The sequence below is a fragment of the Cornus florida genome, unplaced genomic scaffold (assembly GCF_030987335.1).
Source record: "Cornus florida cultivar Cherokee Brave unplaced genomic scaffold, ASM3098733v1 CherokeeBrave_3.0.0_Hap2_Chr01, whole genome shotgun sequence".
Classification (NCBI taxonomy): domain Eukaryota; kingdom Viridiplantae; phylum Streptophyta; class Magnoliopsida; order Cornales; family Cornaceae; genus Cornus; species Cornus florida.
The window spans coordinates 94646162-94664377 of NW_026775571.1; the positions used below are offsets into that span (position 1 = coordinate 94646162).

General features: G+C 41.0%; 1 protein-coding gene across 1 annotated transcript; it reads right to left on the reverse strand.

Moving 5' to 3' along the window:
* Positions 1-232: 232 nt before the first annotated feature.
* On the reverse strand, positions 233-2900 carry LOC132307252 ((3S,6E)-nerolidol synthase 1-like). Its single transcript, XM_059804964.1, has 7 exons — positions 2598-2900; positions 2191-2467; positions 1723-2098; positions 1382-1600; positions 1153-1291; positions 809-1057; positions 233-571 (listed from the first exon to the last, which is right to left on the reverse strand). Exons 1-7 carry the CDS (start codon positions 2859-2861, stop codon positions 281-283), a joined length of 1815 nt encoding a protein of 604 aa, XP_059660947.1. The 5' UTR covers positions 2862-2900; the 3' UTR covers positions 233-280.
* Between the last annotated feature and the right edge of the window lie 15316 nt (positions 2901-18216).

The following is an 18216-nucleotide window of genomic DNA, read 5'->3' on the forward strand; positions in this document are numbered from 1 at the left end:
TATATCACTTTCCCATGTCAATGTCCGGTTATATTTCTCTTTCATGCAACATTTCTCCAAGTTTTTGACGTGGGCCATAAAAAGGGAACCCACCCTCACTCTCCATTAATATCAATACCCTTACATAAGTTGCCTTTCAAGAAAAAAAAAAAAAAACCGTTACATAAGTTGGAAAGTGTACCAGAACTAAAATTATAAAACTAGTACATGAATTTTACAAGTGCTGTAGTACTGCTTGAAAAAAAAAAAAGCTGAAATTCTTGGTGATTTCGTAGGACATTTATAAGGAAACAGAGCCATAGAGCATTTGCTGCACTTGCTCCTCAAGGTCTGGAAGGTGATGATTATTATCGTAACTGTACATCAGAGGAACCATTCTTGCAACATTTACACAAGCATTTCTAAAAGATACTGGAAACGGACTTGGATGGAGGCACTCCTTGTTGAGACACTTCCACGCATCCGAAATCATGTCATGAACACGTTGCTGTGCAAGTTCAACCGAAGAGCCTTCGTGTTCCTTCATGTAGTAGTGCACATATGATCCATCATGCCCATCTTGATCTTCATCCTGAAAGTTAATCCAAGTCTAGATTAGGAGTGAATTAAAACTCTAAACGGGACCAGTATCATCTCCGATAAATAATCAATGCTGATGATTGTCAACACTAAGTGAGGCCCATCACGATCACTTGATGGTATAAATCACGTACAAAGGAAGTGTCTCTATCAACACTTTACACTAAATTAACTTACAAAACCTACATTCGTTGTAATAATGGCGATAAAGTGAATTTAATTTTGTTACCTTGGCACTTCCCAAGTCATCCCAAAGGCGAAGAATTGTTGCGACAGAAGATACAAGTTCTGGAATATCATTTACAAGATTTGCACTTTCGTTGGTTAAGCCATGACCCAACAGAAAGAATATGTGGGTTAGAGCCACGTGTACCCCTGAGCTAACAATTCCATTCTTTAAGTAATCCTCTGCCTTGGGTGAGTGTCCACAAGCAAACCATTTTGCTTCTACTAGAAATGCATTGCACAAAGTGGCCCACTGCAACATTCATATATTGTTCTATAATTAGTTGATGTACATACCTAATATACATAATTGTTACATTCATTTAGATGGAAGAATTATTATCATACCGCCTTTCGTAGGGATTCTGTGGGGTTTCTTCCATGCTTTTTGTAGATCTTGTAGCCGATTTCGTTAGTGGTGTCATAAAGAGCCTTGAAGCTTATCTTCATGTAGTCTGGTAGATGCTCAACAGCAGCAAATTCCCATCTGCATTTAAAATTATACAAGCAGTATTTCTAACAAATATGTAGTAGGAGTTTTGTATAAAATAATAAAAACTCTTTCTTCAACGCATACCTGTTGACAGCTTCTGTGAAGAGAGTGAGTTCCTCGAGCGTCCCATGAACATCAAAGATGTCATCTATTATGTAAATAAGAGAAATTGGCTTTGTTAGCTCAATCCTTTCCTCAGACAAGCTTGAATCTGTGAGGATCGCCATCGACCACATGTGCCATTTAAGTGGTTGGTCTCTAGCAAACTTCAACTCCTTTGCCAAACCCAGGTTTTCCCACCATCTAAAATTTTAAAGATATGCACATTAGACATAAATCGATCTCAATTACAGAATGATATATATAAATGTAAACTATATCTCAATTACAAAAAAATTAATTCCCAAGCCATAATACACACTCACTTGGAAACTTGAAAGATTTCCTTTTGGTGTTTGGATTGAACCAACTTGTAATCCATTTCGGCTAGTTCTTCCAGGACATTTTCCCAACCAGTAATGCCTTTGAAATCTTTGAGGAAGTTCTTCACCATGGACCTTGCCAAGCTCTTGTGATATGGATTCTCCAGAGTTCTCCCAATAATCCTACCTTGATGATGATCAAGATTTGTGACCCATGTAGATAGAGTCTGGCTGGTAAAGTTTGCGGCTTCATCAAGTACATCTTCATCTTCTTCTATTCTTAGCTGCGACGCTTCATATAACCCCATCAATCCTTTGATGTCTTGTTTCATTTCTTCTTTGAACATCCCGTGCTTGTCCTTGAATATGTTAAACACATCTGTTGAAACCCAAAATTGTTGGTTGAGAACTGATTGATAACTCAAAAATCATAATCAAGTTAGGGTAGGAGGAAAAGAAAATACACTTCACCTGCAGGCACATAGTAACCTTGTTGTCTCAGTAGTCTGAATCGAAGTGAGACCTCATAAAGATGGTTGTAGTTATCAATTTCAGTGTGATTACTACTGTTAATCTTAGTATAATGCCTCTGTAAGACTGCATCAATCTCCTTGTGAAAGTGGTAGTCAATGCCTAGGCGCTGGACGGCATCAATCATGACCAAATCTTCTAATTCATCTTCTCCTACTTTGCTGAATGCATATCTAACTTCGTTCAGTTTTTGTTCATGTTTCATGTGAAGCTCATCCTGCAAAAGTAGTAGTGTCAGCTGTTGAAACATATAGGAGATATTAATTAAGGAAAAAAAAAAATAATAATAAAAAAAAAAGCCCAGTGCATGAGGCTAGCTCTTGCTATTGCAAGGTTTGGAACTCAACTGTAAAGTTGGCATATTCAATTTTAAGGTTTTCTTGTTTCGAGGGCTTAGAAGCCAAGGTGAGGGTTTCGGAAATGCTCCATTTCTGGGTGGTAGGAATAGTTGCAAAATGAGCGAGTACGGTGTTGCCAGTTTGTGGGATGGTTTTCGGAGTAATCTTGGTAGAAATAGACATGCTATGAAAGAGTGCCATGGACAGTGTTTCGAAGTTGGTAACAGAGGTATATTTTGCAGAGGTTGATGACTTAGAAATGTATCCAGACATAGAACCTTATATATAGCTAGAATATCTATTTAGTGAAGTTTCCTCACACTCACAGATTGGTATTTTTGCAAATGCATTTAAAAACAAAACCCACGAGTTTTTCACAAATAATGTGTCCTAGGTTTTGATAGAGACATTTTGTGGAAAATGTCAAACTTTTCTGTCTATTTACAATATTCATATATAGGACAGTTTACTTGATGCCACATGCGTTACGCGTCTGCATTGTTCATATGGGATATTATTGGAGTCTTGGTTAAGATTCTACTTGTATGTGTGCGAGCAGGGAAGCCCGCATTTAAATTCAGGGGCATAATAAAAATAAATAAATAAATAAAAGGTGTTTAAGAAGGAAAAAAAAAAAAAAAAAAACAAAGAAGAAGTAATAGGAAAAAAAAAATGATAAAATTTTGAAAGAAATGAATAAAAGTATGATCGATTGAATAAGGAAATTTTGACTTTTTTTAAAAGGAAATTAAAGAAATTTAAAAAGTAAAGCGAAAAAAAAAAAGATAAGAGAATTTTAGAAACTTAATATTTTTAGGCATATGCTGGTTCGGCCCCTCTGTGTGACCTGTGTGTGAATATGTATTTATTTAGATGGTGACGTTTAATATCTCATTTTCATTTCGGTGATAGATACTTATTTCAATTCACTGACACATAAATCGATTCCTGACTTTTTCTTAAGCATACTATTTGGTTTTAAGAAATTGAACTTGTTCATTAATACTATTTAGGTCAATATTGGTTTTCTGTGAATATTCTTCTATTAAGTAACCATTTTATAAGGCATCGTGTATTAAACCATGGTCATAAAATATTCATTATTTCATTATACAATAACTTGGTTATCAACTATGAAGTACGGACACGGATACGAGATACGGGTACGACACGATACGGATACGTTGACACGGTAAATTTTAAAAAAATAGGACACGGACACGGCGGGGATACGCCTATAAAATTATATATATATATATATATATATATATATATATATATATAATTACTAGAATCTTGTACAGATAAATAAAATAACAACAAATAACAGAATCAATTTCAATAATTTCATATCTGTTATAAGAAAAATATAGACAAGACAAAACAGAAAATAAATGAAAAATAAAGTTGATCCAAATTCCTCTGTTATAAGAAAAATATAGACAAGACAAAACAGAAAATAAATAAAAAATAAAGTTGATCCAAATTCTAAATGAAGATACAGAAGAGACATAACTATAATGAACTAAATATGTATATGAATAAACATATATACTTTCAGTCTTTCACAAAGTTTTGTTCATGTAACTTAAATATATATATATATATATATATTGTTCATGAAGAGAGATAATTAAAGAAGAGGAGAGACTGAGAGGAATGAGAAAATAAATTTGGTCTCACAAAAGTGTCGGATCGTGTGTCCGAGCCTCGGACACGTGTGTCTAATAAAAAATAATATTTAGACGCTTTATAGAAGTGTCCTGCTTTATAAGTTATCAACATCAGTTTGTGAATAATGCAATGTCGATTGTACCAAGAAACGGTCACAATCAAGATATATATATATATATGAATCACCTATAAAATTAGTGGTCGTAGTTTACTCGTATTTGGACAAGCGTGTGTTGTTGTATGTGCGTGCTATACCTGATTGTGATAGGGAGTAAAGGTCAAGAAATTCTGAATTTCTAATTACTTAGTATTTGGTTTGGGGAAACAGGACTTGTTTGGGTGAAGAATGCCTCACTTTTAATATCTTTTTTTTTTTAAAAAAAATTATCCTGTTTTTTAGAATCTAACTTTTTAAGAGAATGATTTTTTAATGTAAATTATCAAAGTTATACAAAAGGAGTTTATAGTTACGTAATAGTTTACTTTTTATAAATTCAATGTAATAAGGTTAAGTTGGTAATATTACAGAAAATAATAATTTTTTTTCGCTAAATAGCAAAAGAAAAAATTAACTTTTCAATTTGAACATTTAGTTTTGGACAGCTAAAAATAAAAAATGGTGGACATTTATTCTAAAACGAAGTGAATAAATATTATTGATAGATATATATGAAAAATTGATTTTTTTATGACATGAGATTGGTACATGTGATGTGATTATTAGATTCCTAACTCTTTTGCATAAAGAGTTTGTTTATTAATTATTATGTGTATCATTTTGTGGTATTGTTGTTTTCATTAGCTAATTTAGTACTTCCACCGTTGCGTGGATGTTTATCATTTGCTTTTGCTTATTCAAAATAGTTTAAAGCCGCCTCACTCGTGCTTTTTTATAATTTCTCTTTCTATAAATTGTTGTAATTTCTTCCACCAAGTCTTACACAATTGACTTTATCTAACATGTGTTTAATATTTAGGAACATCACACGAGCTTCAACAAACTTATTTGACTTTTTTGTTTACTCATTTGGAATTTTTTGTTTGATTCTAAAGGCTAATTAGTCGACTTTCCATATATATATATATAATTGGTTGATGATTTTTTGTTTGATTCTAAAGGCTAATTAGTCGACTTTTCAAATATATATATATATATATATATATATATATATATATAATTGGTCGATGATATCGAGATTATGGTATCGTTGTTGTTGGGAAGTCTTTCTGGATTATTTACTTCCTATAATTATTCAAACAAAATTACCTTCTCCTTGGTGCATGGGTTAGACACACTGATGAGCCACATAATTGTGTGGGTGCTTGTTTCATTCTTTGTTATTTGGTGTGATGAAACACTTTTTTCATCCCCTTTTTTGGGGTTGCAATTGCAAAATAAGATGGCAAGTGCCCTCGATAAATTTTTACTTTTTAATTTTCATAACAAGGCTAGAACCCTCCGTCTTTTATTTTGAAAGGAGAGGAGATACTTGGTTTTACTACAGGCCATACTGCTAGCATGTTCTAGCAAAATAGAAGAGGAAGAAACTAGTTAGTTAAAATTGCAAACTTTAAGGGTCTGTTTGGTTAACTAGAATTTGATGATGCAAAGTGAAAGAAAAGAAAAGAAAAGAAAATTAGTTTTCTATTGGTTTGTTTGGTTAGCGTCAACTAGCTAGAAAGTAAAAGAAACAAAAAAAATTTTAAATTGTTTTGTAGTTTGGTTAGCGGTTAGCGTGAAAAGAAAAGTTTTCAGGAAAGTGATAATCTCGTAACTGGTTGATTTTCCTCAAAATATTTTCTCGGTAAAACACGCGAAAATTTGTGAAAGTTCAATCATTATATGTTAGTTACTAATTATACCCTCGTAAGTTATTTCTCCTCCTTTTTCAGACTCACAAAAGGAGCGATTTCTTTTTGATAAATTAGAACTTCTAATTATATTACAACTTTCTAACTCTTTAAATTAAGACTCATAATTAAGTTACAATTTTAACTTTTTAAATTAGGACTCTATATATATGCACGACACATATATTTTTATTCATAAAATAATTATTTATAATTTTTATTATGCTTGTTGCATGATATATATTACTTAGTATTGAATTCATAATGATAGGTTTGGTATATAAATAATTTTCTTTTCACTTTTTTGCTAACCAAACTAATGAAATAATATATTCTCACAAAAGTTTTGCAAAAAAATCATGCTAACAAAATGCATGATAGAAACATAATTTTCTTTTCTTTCACTTCACTTTCTTTTCTTTTCACTTTCCATCGTCAATTTCCAGCTAACCAAATATGCATTTGGTTAGCAAGAATTTTTTAGAAAAAACTTATGAGAAAATATTGTTTAATTAGTTTGGATACCAAGAAAGTGAATGGAAAATGATTTTACATGTCAAAATTACTTTTATGAATTTAATAGTAAAATAATAATAATAATAATAATAATAGTAGTAGTAAAATAATATATACAATTAAATTACCCTTATGAATTTAATAATACTAATAATAATAATAATAATAGTAATAAAATAATTTTTTTTGTTTTTTTTTTTATTTTTTTTATTTTTTTAATTTGAAGAGTAAGATTTCTAACCAAATTAGGAATATTAATTTGTGTAAGAAAACTTTCCTTTTGTGAGTATGAAGAAGAACACAAAGAAACAACTTACAAGAGAAAACTAATATATCATGATACAATTTTCATGCAAAATTAAAATTTTCGCGTGTTTTATGGAAGAGACATTTTGAGTCAAGCAGTTACGGAAATATTACTTTCCTTAAAAACTTTCCTTTTTTAGCTAATCAAACCGTTAAAAAATTTATAAATTTTCTATTTATTTTCCTTTCTCGCTATTTCAAACTAACCAAACTAACCTTAAGGGATTTTTAGGGTAAATTTACTCTTCTATTTTTCTTTCTGGTGAAAGTCATTATCATTAATTCAATTCATGGTATTCGCTTGATTGAGCAGCCGACTGAAGCAAATTAAAATTTGGGAGGATCCGGAACCACCAAAGAAGGACAAACGTGTTGCACACCATTTAAAGTCATTGGTGCTTTAGTTCTTTCAATCTACTGGTACAACAACCAGGGACCAATCCGAACCTTGTCCTTCAAACCAACTGATTCCTTCGTGTGTGGTTAAAAAATCCCATGACCCTTCCTGTAAAGACCCCCAACAAGGAAGATATATCAGTCACTCATTAATGTGTGATCTAAAGAACGATAGACAAACTAAAAAATTTACAGGGGCAAAAAAAAAAAAACCCTAGTAGAATAGAACTTAGTAAAAGGTTGTGGAACCGAAAAAATCAACCAAAACTTTTAGGACCTTGCAAATCTTCAACTGGGCAATGATGTCAATGTCCTGTAATATTTCTCTTGCGATGTAACATTTCTCAATAATTGCGGTCGGATTAAGATTAAGCTTGGACCTGGCGTGTGTGACTGAGGAGGCCCGATAGGACATGGGCCAGATATGACTTGCAAACGCGACATTTAGTCCATACAGGTGGGTCAGGCCCATAGAAAGGCACTGCCATATGGGCCGAACGCGCATAAGCCCATCAAAGAGGACCGGGACTCATGGAGGAACGGGCCTAGATCCAGCAGTCCATCGACATTTGTAAATCTCTATAAATAGGAGAAGTAAGGTAAAGAAAAAAGGAGATCTTTTTGGTTGAGATACAGGAATTCTAGAGAGAGAAAGGGGGAAGGAATTTCTTGTATCTTCAATTGGCGCCGTCTGTAGTAATACGCATGGAAGTTTGGTTGATCAATGAGGAATATCGCGTGGATTCAGACCAATTCGGTTGATCGAGACTCGATCTTTGGGAGTTGGATCCAAATCTGAGCGATTGTGACCTACTCTGGAGGAATTTCAGTTCCTGAAGCTTTGGCAGAAGTGGCTTCAGATCTACGCAATAACGAGTTGTTCGATTGTGGCAGGATCTGACGGATTTAGAATTCGGACAATTCAGATCTCGTCAACTGTGAGCATAATTCGGAGAATTCGAAACCAGATCTGAAAAATTCCCACTCACGAAGCTCGGATCTACTCGCGAACTTGAGATTAATGCCTTTACTCCGTTCAGGAATAATGATAAGTGAAAGCTCCAATCCGATGGAGGCGGTCCAGCAAACAAAGCTTGATGAGTTGATGAACTTGATCGAAGCTCTCAAAAAAGAGAATGCAGAATTGAAAGCTGGAATGCAACATCAGCAAATGCCCGCAGTTTCGCGTCCACCTCCGGCCGGAGAAGGAGGTGTTCAATCTAATATCGCGCATCAAGGCGAGCAGGACGAGAACAGTCAGTCGGCTCTCCACCGTGATTTGCCGCCAAATGCTCGTCGAGTTGAGGATCACGAAGGATCGACTCACGTTGATCCGCGACATGAGCAGATCAGACAGAATGAAGCCATAACCTTAGATCCACATCGGGAAAGGTTCAACCGAGAGGAGGTGATAGAGGTTGATCGCCGCCAAGTTGCGTCGCCTTGGCAAAGAGAACTCTTAGAGGAACGGTCGTTCGATCCGTCCTACCGGCCTTCCATGGCTACAGTCACTCATCGCAGTTCGGAGAGCAGAACCGTAGCCCACAGAGCTATCACTGGGCGCCAAAGAGAGAATGAAGCGCTCCGATCCGCAGCTCGAACGGTTGATTCACCCTTCACTGACGAGATCCTGAATGCCCCTCATCCAAGGAAGTTTGCTATGCCAGCATTTATTCTGTTTGACGGAACAACCGATCCGATCGATCATGTGTACCATATCCAGTTGAAGATGGCCCTGAATACGGAAAACGACGCTTTAATGTGCAAATGTTTCCCTACAAGCCTAGCTGGACCGGCGCTCAGTTGGTTCAAGAACTTGCCTAAGAGCTCCATTGGTAGCTTCCGAGATCTGTGCGATCGGTTCATAAGTCAGTACTATGGGAACAAGCGTCCGCCAAAGGACATCTCAAGCCTATTCACAATAAGACAACACAAAGATGAACGTCTCCAGGCTTTTCTCACCAGGTTTAATCTCACTAAAAGTATGGTGATCGAATGCCACCCTTCTACAGCGGTTCAAGCCTTCAAGTTAGCCATGACACGTGGCACTCCGTTCCATACCAGTCTGGTAGTGAACACGCCGACGACTATGGATGAACTCAATGAAAGAGCCGACGGCTTTGTGCGCCTAGAAGAAGAGGAGGCAGCCAATGCTCGGACAGCGTCGCTCGTGTCGACCGAGGAGAAGTCCAAGGCAAAGATCAAGCAGAAGCAGGCTCAGCCGCAGCGTCAGACCTCCTGGAAGGCAGAAAAGAGGTCCAAGGAGGAAGAGCTGATCACTCCGCTGAAGGTCACCCTGGCGAGGCTGTATCAGGAGAACAAAGATAAGTTTCATCCACCACTGCCAATTAGGCAACCCCTCGAATAGAGGGATCAGACTAAACATTGTGCTTTCCATTCCGATTTCGGTCATCAGACTAATGAATGCAGGAATTTGAGAAGGCAAGTGGAGATGTTGATAGCTAGAGGGGAGTTCGCGAGTTATGTTCAAGGCTCGGCAACAGAGCAGAATCGACCGATGGAACAAGTAAAAAGGAGCCATAAACAAAGCTCCCATAATTCACAACCAGTTCGCATAATCAATGCTATCCACGGTCGACCCGAGCCCAGCGAAGATTCAGATGAGCTGCTCCGAGCGCGCCTACGGCAGGCGCAGATGAAGAAAAGGGTCAGCAGTGTGAATACTCTACACCAGCAGATCGCATCCATACAGATAAAGTTCGACAGGACAGACCTGCAGCGTGTTCAAGTCCCCCATGAAGATCCGTTGGTAGTCAGTTTGATAGTGGCAGACTGCTTGGTGCGCAGAGTTTTGATCGATCCCGGGAGCAGTGCGAATGTCATGCCGAGGGACACATTTGATCGGCTCGAGATTAAACCAGAGAGGCTCAAGCCCACTGGAAATCCCTTGTTAGGGTTCGATGGCAAGAGGGTGGAGCCCGTCGGAATGGTGGAAGTAGAAGTTCAAGCTGCAGAACGAACTCTTAAGGAAACTTTTGTGGTTGTAGAGATTCACCCCTCGTACAATCTCCTGATGGGAAGAGGATGGATTCACAGAGTCCAAGGAGTACCCTCAACTTTGCATCAGGTCATGAGGTGCCTCGGACCTGATGGAAATAAGGTAATAGATATTCGTGGGGATCAGGTTGCAGCCAAAAAGTGCTATTCCGTCACACTAAAGTATGCTGGGAAAGGGAAGGCGCCCGTCCGACCGGCAAGCCCCAGATAGCAATTACAGGAACCTCCGCCCAAGCAGAACAGGGTGGAGGGGTCAGTTGACTTGACCGAGGAGCCCCTTCTGGATGTGCAGATCGATCAGTCCAGGCTAGAACGAACTACCAGAGTAGGAATAAGACTGACCATAGAAGAGCGACAAGAGCTAGTTGACTTCTTGTCTCACAATGCCGATGTATTTGCATGGAGTCACCTAGACATGCCTGGAATTAATCCCTCCGTGTCCTGTCATTCTTTGAATGTCAATCCCAATTTCAAACCAGTAAAACAGAAGCAACGAAGATTTGCTCCAGAACGCAACCAAATCATAGCCGAGGAAGTTGATAGGCTGCTTGATGCGGGATTTATCAGAGAAGTACACTACCCAGATTGGTTGTCCAACGTCGTTGTCGTGCAGAAGAAGAATGGGAAATGGCGAGTATGCATTGATTTCACCAATTTGAACAAAGCCTATCCGAAGCATAGCTTCCCGCTACCAAAGATTGATCAAATGGTGGATGCTACCACCGGGTATGAACGCTTAACCTTTCTGGACGCTTATTCAGGTTATAATCAGATCCCTATGGACCCGGCAGATGAAGAAAAAACTTCTTTTGTAACCGAGCGAGGGACATACTGCTACAAAGTTATGCCTTTCGGACTAAAGAACGCGGGAGCAACTTATCAAAGACTTGTTAGCAAAATTTTCAAGGATCAAATAGGAAAGATTGTGGAAGCCTATATTGATGATATGGTGGTAAAGAGTAGGAAGAAGAATGATCATCTGAAATATCTGCAAGATATATTTGATGTGCTGAGGCGATACGGTATGAGGCTCAATCCAACTAAGTGCTCATTCGGTGTGAGTTCCGGTCAGTTTTTGGGGCACGTGGTCAACAGCATAGGCATCGAAGTTAGCCCCGCTCAAGCAGTGGCTTTGATTAAGAATGCCGAGCCAAAGACGATCAGAGAGGTGCAAGCCCTCACAGGACGAATAGCTGCATTAAGTCGATTCATTTCAAAATTGTCAGACCGTTGCAAGCCGTTCTTTTACACGATTCGGAGTCATGGAAGATAGGTCTGGGGAAATGAGCAACGACAAGCATTGACCCATTTGAAGGAATATATGCAGAATCCACCAGTCCTGTCAGCCCCGGATCCAGAAGAAAAGTTATTTTTGTATCTTGGAGTATCTAGTGTTGCGACAAGTGCCGTTCTGATTCGTTGCAAGGAAGGCGTGCAACACCCGGTATTTTATGTCAGTAAAACATTGACCGAGGCAGAACGAAAATACTCGAAGGCCGAACGGGTGATACTTGCACTGGTAAACGCAAAAAGAAAGTTGAGGCATTATTTCGAATCCCACCCTATAGCTGTTCTAATAACTTTCCCAATCAGAATACTTATGCACAAGCCAGAACTCTCGGGCAGAATGACAAAGTGGGCCATAGAGTTAAATTCATTTGACATAGCATATGAGCCGAGAACAGCTGTCAAAGGACAAGCGGTAGCCGATTTTCTGCTAGAATGTGATTCTGAAGATACGGAAGAAGACCTCAAGTGCGGCTCTTGGAAACTTTATGTGGATGGCTCCTCTAACCAGATGGGGGCTGGCATTGGGGTTAAACTACAAACCCCAGAGGGTACTTCTTTGAGTCAAACACTTAGACTTGAGTTCCGAGCCACCAATAACGAAGCGGAATACGAGGCGTTGCTGAATGGGTTAAAGTTGGCCAAAGAGTTACAGGTCAGAAGTTTGACTGTTTATAGTGACTCACAGTTGATTGTTCGGCAGGTAAATGGTGAGTACGCGACCAAGGATGACACGATGGGGGCATATCGTTCTGCCGTTCTGCATAAAGCCAAGGACTTTGCAAAGATTGAATTCATACAGTTACTGAGGGAACAGAATGCAGATGCGGACCGGTTAGCATGTAGTGCTTCGAGTTCCGGTGAAACATTGGCGAGGGTGATTCCAGTAGGAATATTGACCCAGCCATCTATTTTCGAAGAACCCTTGGACTCTGACCCTTGGCAAGTCAACGTCATACCGTATGAACCGAGTTGGATTGACCCCATCATTATTTATATTCGAGATGGCGTTTTGCCTATGCAAAGGGATGAAGCTAGGAAACTCAAAAAGAATGCTGCAAAGTACGCCATCGTGCATAACCAGCTGTACAGAAGATCCTACTCTGGCCCATACTTGAAGTGTGTCACTCCCGCGGAGTCGCAGCAGGTATTGCGAGCTATTCATGAGGGTGTGTGTGGCAATCATTCTGGGGGAAGATCGTTAGCGCATAAAGCAATGACACAAGGGTATTTCTGGCCGAACATGTTAAGAGATGCGGAGGAGTTCTCTCGAAGGTGCGATAAATGCCAACGATATGGACCATTGATCCACCAACCACCTGAGGAATTGCACGTAATGGCCTCGCCATGGCCTTTCGCGCAATGGGGGATGGATGTGGTCGGTCCTCTGCCAACTGCAAGAGCTCAGAACAAATATGTGTTACTGGCCACGGATTACTTCACTAAGTGGGTGGAAGCAGAACCATATCCTAGCGTGACTCAGACTCATGTGAGATGATTTATTTGGAACAATATTATCTGCCGTTTCGGCGTTCCAAGATCAATAGTCATGGATAATGGCACGAACCTCGACAGCAGGCAAGTAAGAGAGCTACTGGAGGAGTATGGAATCAACCAGAAGTTGGCTGCAGTAAGTCATCCTCAGGCCAACGGACAAGCAGAAATCATAAACAGAACCATTTTCGCCTGCATTAAGAAGAAGCTGGAAGACCATAAAGGGAAGTGGTTGGATGAGCTCCCGAACGTCCTATGGGCTTACAGAACCACCCCAAGGCGGCCGACTGGGGATAGCCCGTTTGCAATGGCATATGGTACCGAGGCAGTTATACCGGTTGAGCACTTGGTCCCCACTATCAGAAGCTTAGCATGGAGTCGAGATCAGAACGACAAAATGTTAAGATTGAACCTCGATATGATAGACGAAAGGAGGGACGCTGCAGCTATAAGGTTAGCATCATATCAGCAAGTGTTGGCGAATAGTCACAACAAAAGAGTGAAACACAGGGACTTTGCCCCTGGCGATCTGGTTCTGAAAAGAAAGGTGGGGATAGTCAAAAAAATGATGCCACCCTGGGAAGACCCATACAGAATTGCAGAAGTCGTAGGCAAGGGAGCATATACGTTGGAAACCATGGCGGGAAGGTTGGTCAGCAAGCCCTAGAATGCCACGTCTCTGAAGAGGTACTACCAATAAAAGCTAAGTTTCGGCTTTATTGGATGTTGTTTGTTGTCAATCAAGTACGTATGAATGTGCAAATTACTGAAGTTTATAAAAATAACTTTCCTCTTCAATGGGTTGCTAAAAATAAAAAATAAAAATAAATAAAAATAAAAATAAATTTTTTTTTTTTTTTTAAAGCCAAGTGGCAAGTGGCATTCTAGCCGAGCGCCAGGCACCTGAGCAAGAAAAGTGGCAGCTGGCACCACAAGCCGAACGCCAGACACTTGCTAAAAATTTAAAGCCAAGTGGCAAGTGGCATTCTAGCCGAGCGCCAGGCACTTAAGCAAGATAAGTGGCAGCTGGCACCACAAGCCGAACGCCAGACACTTGCTAAAAATTTAAAGCCAAGTGGCAAGTGGCCTTCTAGCCGAGCGCCAGGCACTTAATCAAGATAAGTGGCAGCTGGCACGACAAGCCGAACACCAGACACTTGCTAAAAATTTAAAGCCAAGTGGCAAGTGGCCTTCTAGCCAAGCGCCATGCACTTAAGCAAGATAAGTGGCAGCTGGCACGACAAGCCGAACGCCAGACACTTGCTAAAAATTTAAAGCCAAGTGGCAAGTGGCATTCTAGCCGAGCGCCACGCACTTAAGCAAGATAAGTGGCAGCCGGCACCACAAGCCGAACGCCAGACACTTGCTAAAAATTTAAAGCCAAGTGGCAAGTGGCCTTCTAGCTGAGCGCCAGGCACTTAAGCAAGATAAGTGGCAGCTGGCACGACAAGCCGAACGCCAGACACTTGCTAAAAATTTAAAGCCAAGTGGCAAGTGGCATTCTAGCCGAGCGCCAGGCACTTAAGCAAGATAAGTGGCAGCTGGCACCATAAGCCGAATGCCAGACACTTGCTATAAAATGAAAAGCCAAGTGGCAAGTGGCATTCTAGCCGAGCGCCAGGCACCTGAGCAAGAAAAGTGGCAGCTGGCACCGCAAGCCGAACGCCAAGCACTTGCCATAAACAAGCACACGACAAAGTTAATATAAAAGAAAAGAGAGAAAAGGTATATATGTATTGAAAATAGGTTGAACAGAGCGCAACACAAAGGAAAAAGGGAAAAAGAGTTCTGTCATTTCATTCATAATAAGCATTGAGTTTACAAAAAATGAAAATATTCAAGTCACATTGTTACAAAAAAGTATGGAATCGAAGAGTCCGGAGGAGTCCTAGCTAGCTGCCTCAGTACCGACAGCATCCTGGTTTTGCCGACCCGCCTCCTCGGTCCCATCAGCCGTCTCACCCTCACGAGGTGGGGAATCAAGATGAATAACAGAATCATTCTGCTGGGGGTCAATGTCAGCAGTGGCTATGGGAGGTACCACAGTTGACGATTGAGGAGCGGTTAGAGGCAGAGCGGTAGGAGGAGCTGTAATGATCATTGAGGAAGCAATGTCCTGGCACTCATCAAATATGCGCTCCGCTTCGGTGGGTTCTAGGTCAACATAGACCCCCAGAGGGTCGATCCCTAAATCCTTGTCGACCTCATCTGGAGTGGAGCTGGTCTGTCCCTCATCCGGAACTCGGTCGGAGAAACCTTCTCGGAATCCTTGAGCGTATCTAAGAGCGCCGACCCTTGAGAACCGAGCATGAAGAGCCAGTATCCCACCGTTCACTCTGCTGATTGTATCAATCAGAGCAGTACGCTCATCCAGAGCTCTCTTCTCAAAAGCCATCCGAGCAGACTGTTCATCAGCCAGAAGGCGCTGGAGCTCTGCCTTTTCGTCTCTGATTGAATCACGCTCAGTCTGCCAGACGCTCTTTTCAAGCTGGAGGGCATCCTTCTCATCCTGAAGAGAGTCGTTCTCCTTCTTCAAGACATCTCTTTCTTGTTCAGTTTTTTTAAGCCGAGCCAATACCTCGGTATTCTTGCTGGCGAGAAGGTCGTTTTCTTTATTGGCCACCTCCAGGCTATCAAAAAACTTACGAGCCCTGGCGTTCCCCATCTCTACCTGCTTCTGCATAGCCATCATTCTGAACAAAGTCTGCATAGATGTACATTAATAACGGTTAAGCCAATAGTCTGGTCGAGCGAAGGCAAGACCAAATAATATGAGAGAATTCATGAGTTGGAAAATAAAAGTCACCTCCATGGCAGATTGGGGAAAGCGGCTGAACACTTCCTTCTGGGATAGGCCTTTCACCGCCTCAAGGTTTTTCGGAGTCCACATGCTCCTATAATACGCCATGGCGGTCTGGCCATCCTTCAGCATGGTCTCGTTCGGCTTCACGAACGTCCCATCCGTTCGGGTGTACCGAGGGGCCCACGGTGGTAAAGTGGGAAGAGAAGGGGAGCCTGAAGCAGAAGCAGAGGCACCAGCTGCAATAGGCCCGGAGGGGGCAGGAGCTCTGACCGGGCGATGCAAGAGAGCACCTGGCCCAGAGACCCGGGTCCTTCTTATGAGAGGTTCCTCCTCAGGGTCGACTCCACTGTCAGGATGAGGCCTTTTACCTCGTTCTTTGTCCCGAGCGCCCCCAGCGGCAGCAGGGGCTGTGGTGATTTGGGGAGACGCGCTCGGGTTGGCAGCAGGGGTGCTGACAACAGAGTCAATAGCCACCGTGCTCGGGATAGTGTCAGAGATGGTGGCTGAGGAAGAGGCTGATGCAGGAGAGGAGGTTGCCCCAGCAGCAGAAGTGGCTGGGGGAGTATTTTTCTTCCTGCCAAAAGAAGGAATCTGAAGCCTGCTCATGTTGTAGCCGAGGGATGAGAGCGCTAGGAGGTTGTCTAAAGTGAGGAGGTCTGAGCAGGAAGGAATATCGTTCAGAACGTATTTCTTCAAGTAATTACTCCTATCCCTGCAAACACCGTAGCTCAAGTCATCACAAGGTATTCCTAAGGAGCGGCATAAGAAAGTACAAAAGCGGGGAACGCATGTTTCGCAGGGGCAATCGTGTTTGTGAGATTTGAATTTCTTATATGAGGAAACAGAACAGACGCCAAAGGCGCTCGGGATTGGGTAACCCTCTGCAGCCGGCGAAGACCAAGCCCCACTAATGCCCACGATGTTATCCCTCCAACCCTTTTCAGATTTGATTGTGTCCGTACATATGGATATCTTCTCGATCGGGTAGAGGTGGTAGAAGGGCTCGTTAGTTCGGATCTTACTGACCTTATAACACAGAAGAAGATCTATGAGGTCAAGGTCCAGACTTCTGTCACGAATCAACAGAAGCATAACGGATATGATTCTAAAGAAATTGGGGTTTACCTGCAGGGGGGATATCCCCAGTCTATTAAAGACATAATTAAAGAAGGGGTGCAGAGGGAACCTAACGACATTCAATTGAAGGTTTGTAAATAAAACTTCGCCGGGCAGGAGGCCGCACCGGTCATAATATTAACATCCTTAGGGCAAACCCTAACTTTGATGTTGTCAGGAAGTCTAAGTCTCATACGAAGAATATCTAGATCTACAACCATGGTGGAAGTGTTTGAAGGATCTAAAAGGGGTAAAAAGAAGCCTGCCGAAAGTAAAAAGGAACAAAACTAACCTCTGAGGTAGAAAGCAACAAAGAGCACTACAAGACCGCTGGAAGAACGACTCTTGAAGGATTTCACCGGAAAAAGCTTAGCGCTGTTCTAAAAAGAGAGAGATTTGACTGATGATGGAGATGGTAAAAAGGCATGGAGTGGTATTCTAGAACCTTATAAAGGCGAGGGGGACCCGAGGGCCGAAGCGTCAGGAAGGTGAGAAATTCATCGAGCCCCGGAACATTGATTCTGGATCTGACCATCCGTTCCCCCATGTGGGTTTCTCGAGCCGTCAATGTCATGATGAGACGCCTTCAATAATTACCCCCTTATTAAACAAGGGGTAATTATGGGGGCAGTTGAGGAGGCCCGATAGGACATGGGCCGGATATGACTTGCAAACGCGACATTTAGTCCATACAGGTGGGTCAGGCCCATAGAAAGGCACTGCCATATGGGCCGAACGCGCATAAGCCCATCAAAGAGGACCGGGACTCATGGAGGAACGGGCCTAGATCCAGCAGTCCATCGACATTTGTAAATCTCTATAAATAGGAGAAGTAAGGTAAAGAAAAAGGGAGATCTTTTTGGTTGAGATACATGAATTCTAGAGAGAGAAAGGGGGAAGGAATTTCTTGTATCTTCAGTAACCGTGAATTTTGAAAGTTAATTGCTGTCGGGGATATGGCTAATGGTGTCATTCCCGATAATAATTATGATAAACTGATAAGACTCTTATCAGTAGAAGGTGACATCAAGGAACTGCCCTAAGAATTTTTATAAATAGGCTGCTAAGTTTGATTAAACTACTATTTTTTGGTGAAAAACTCATACGTTTTGTTTCTACGTGCATGTGCTGACCGTGAGAGAATTTCACGAATTAGTCAGATTCTAA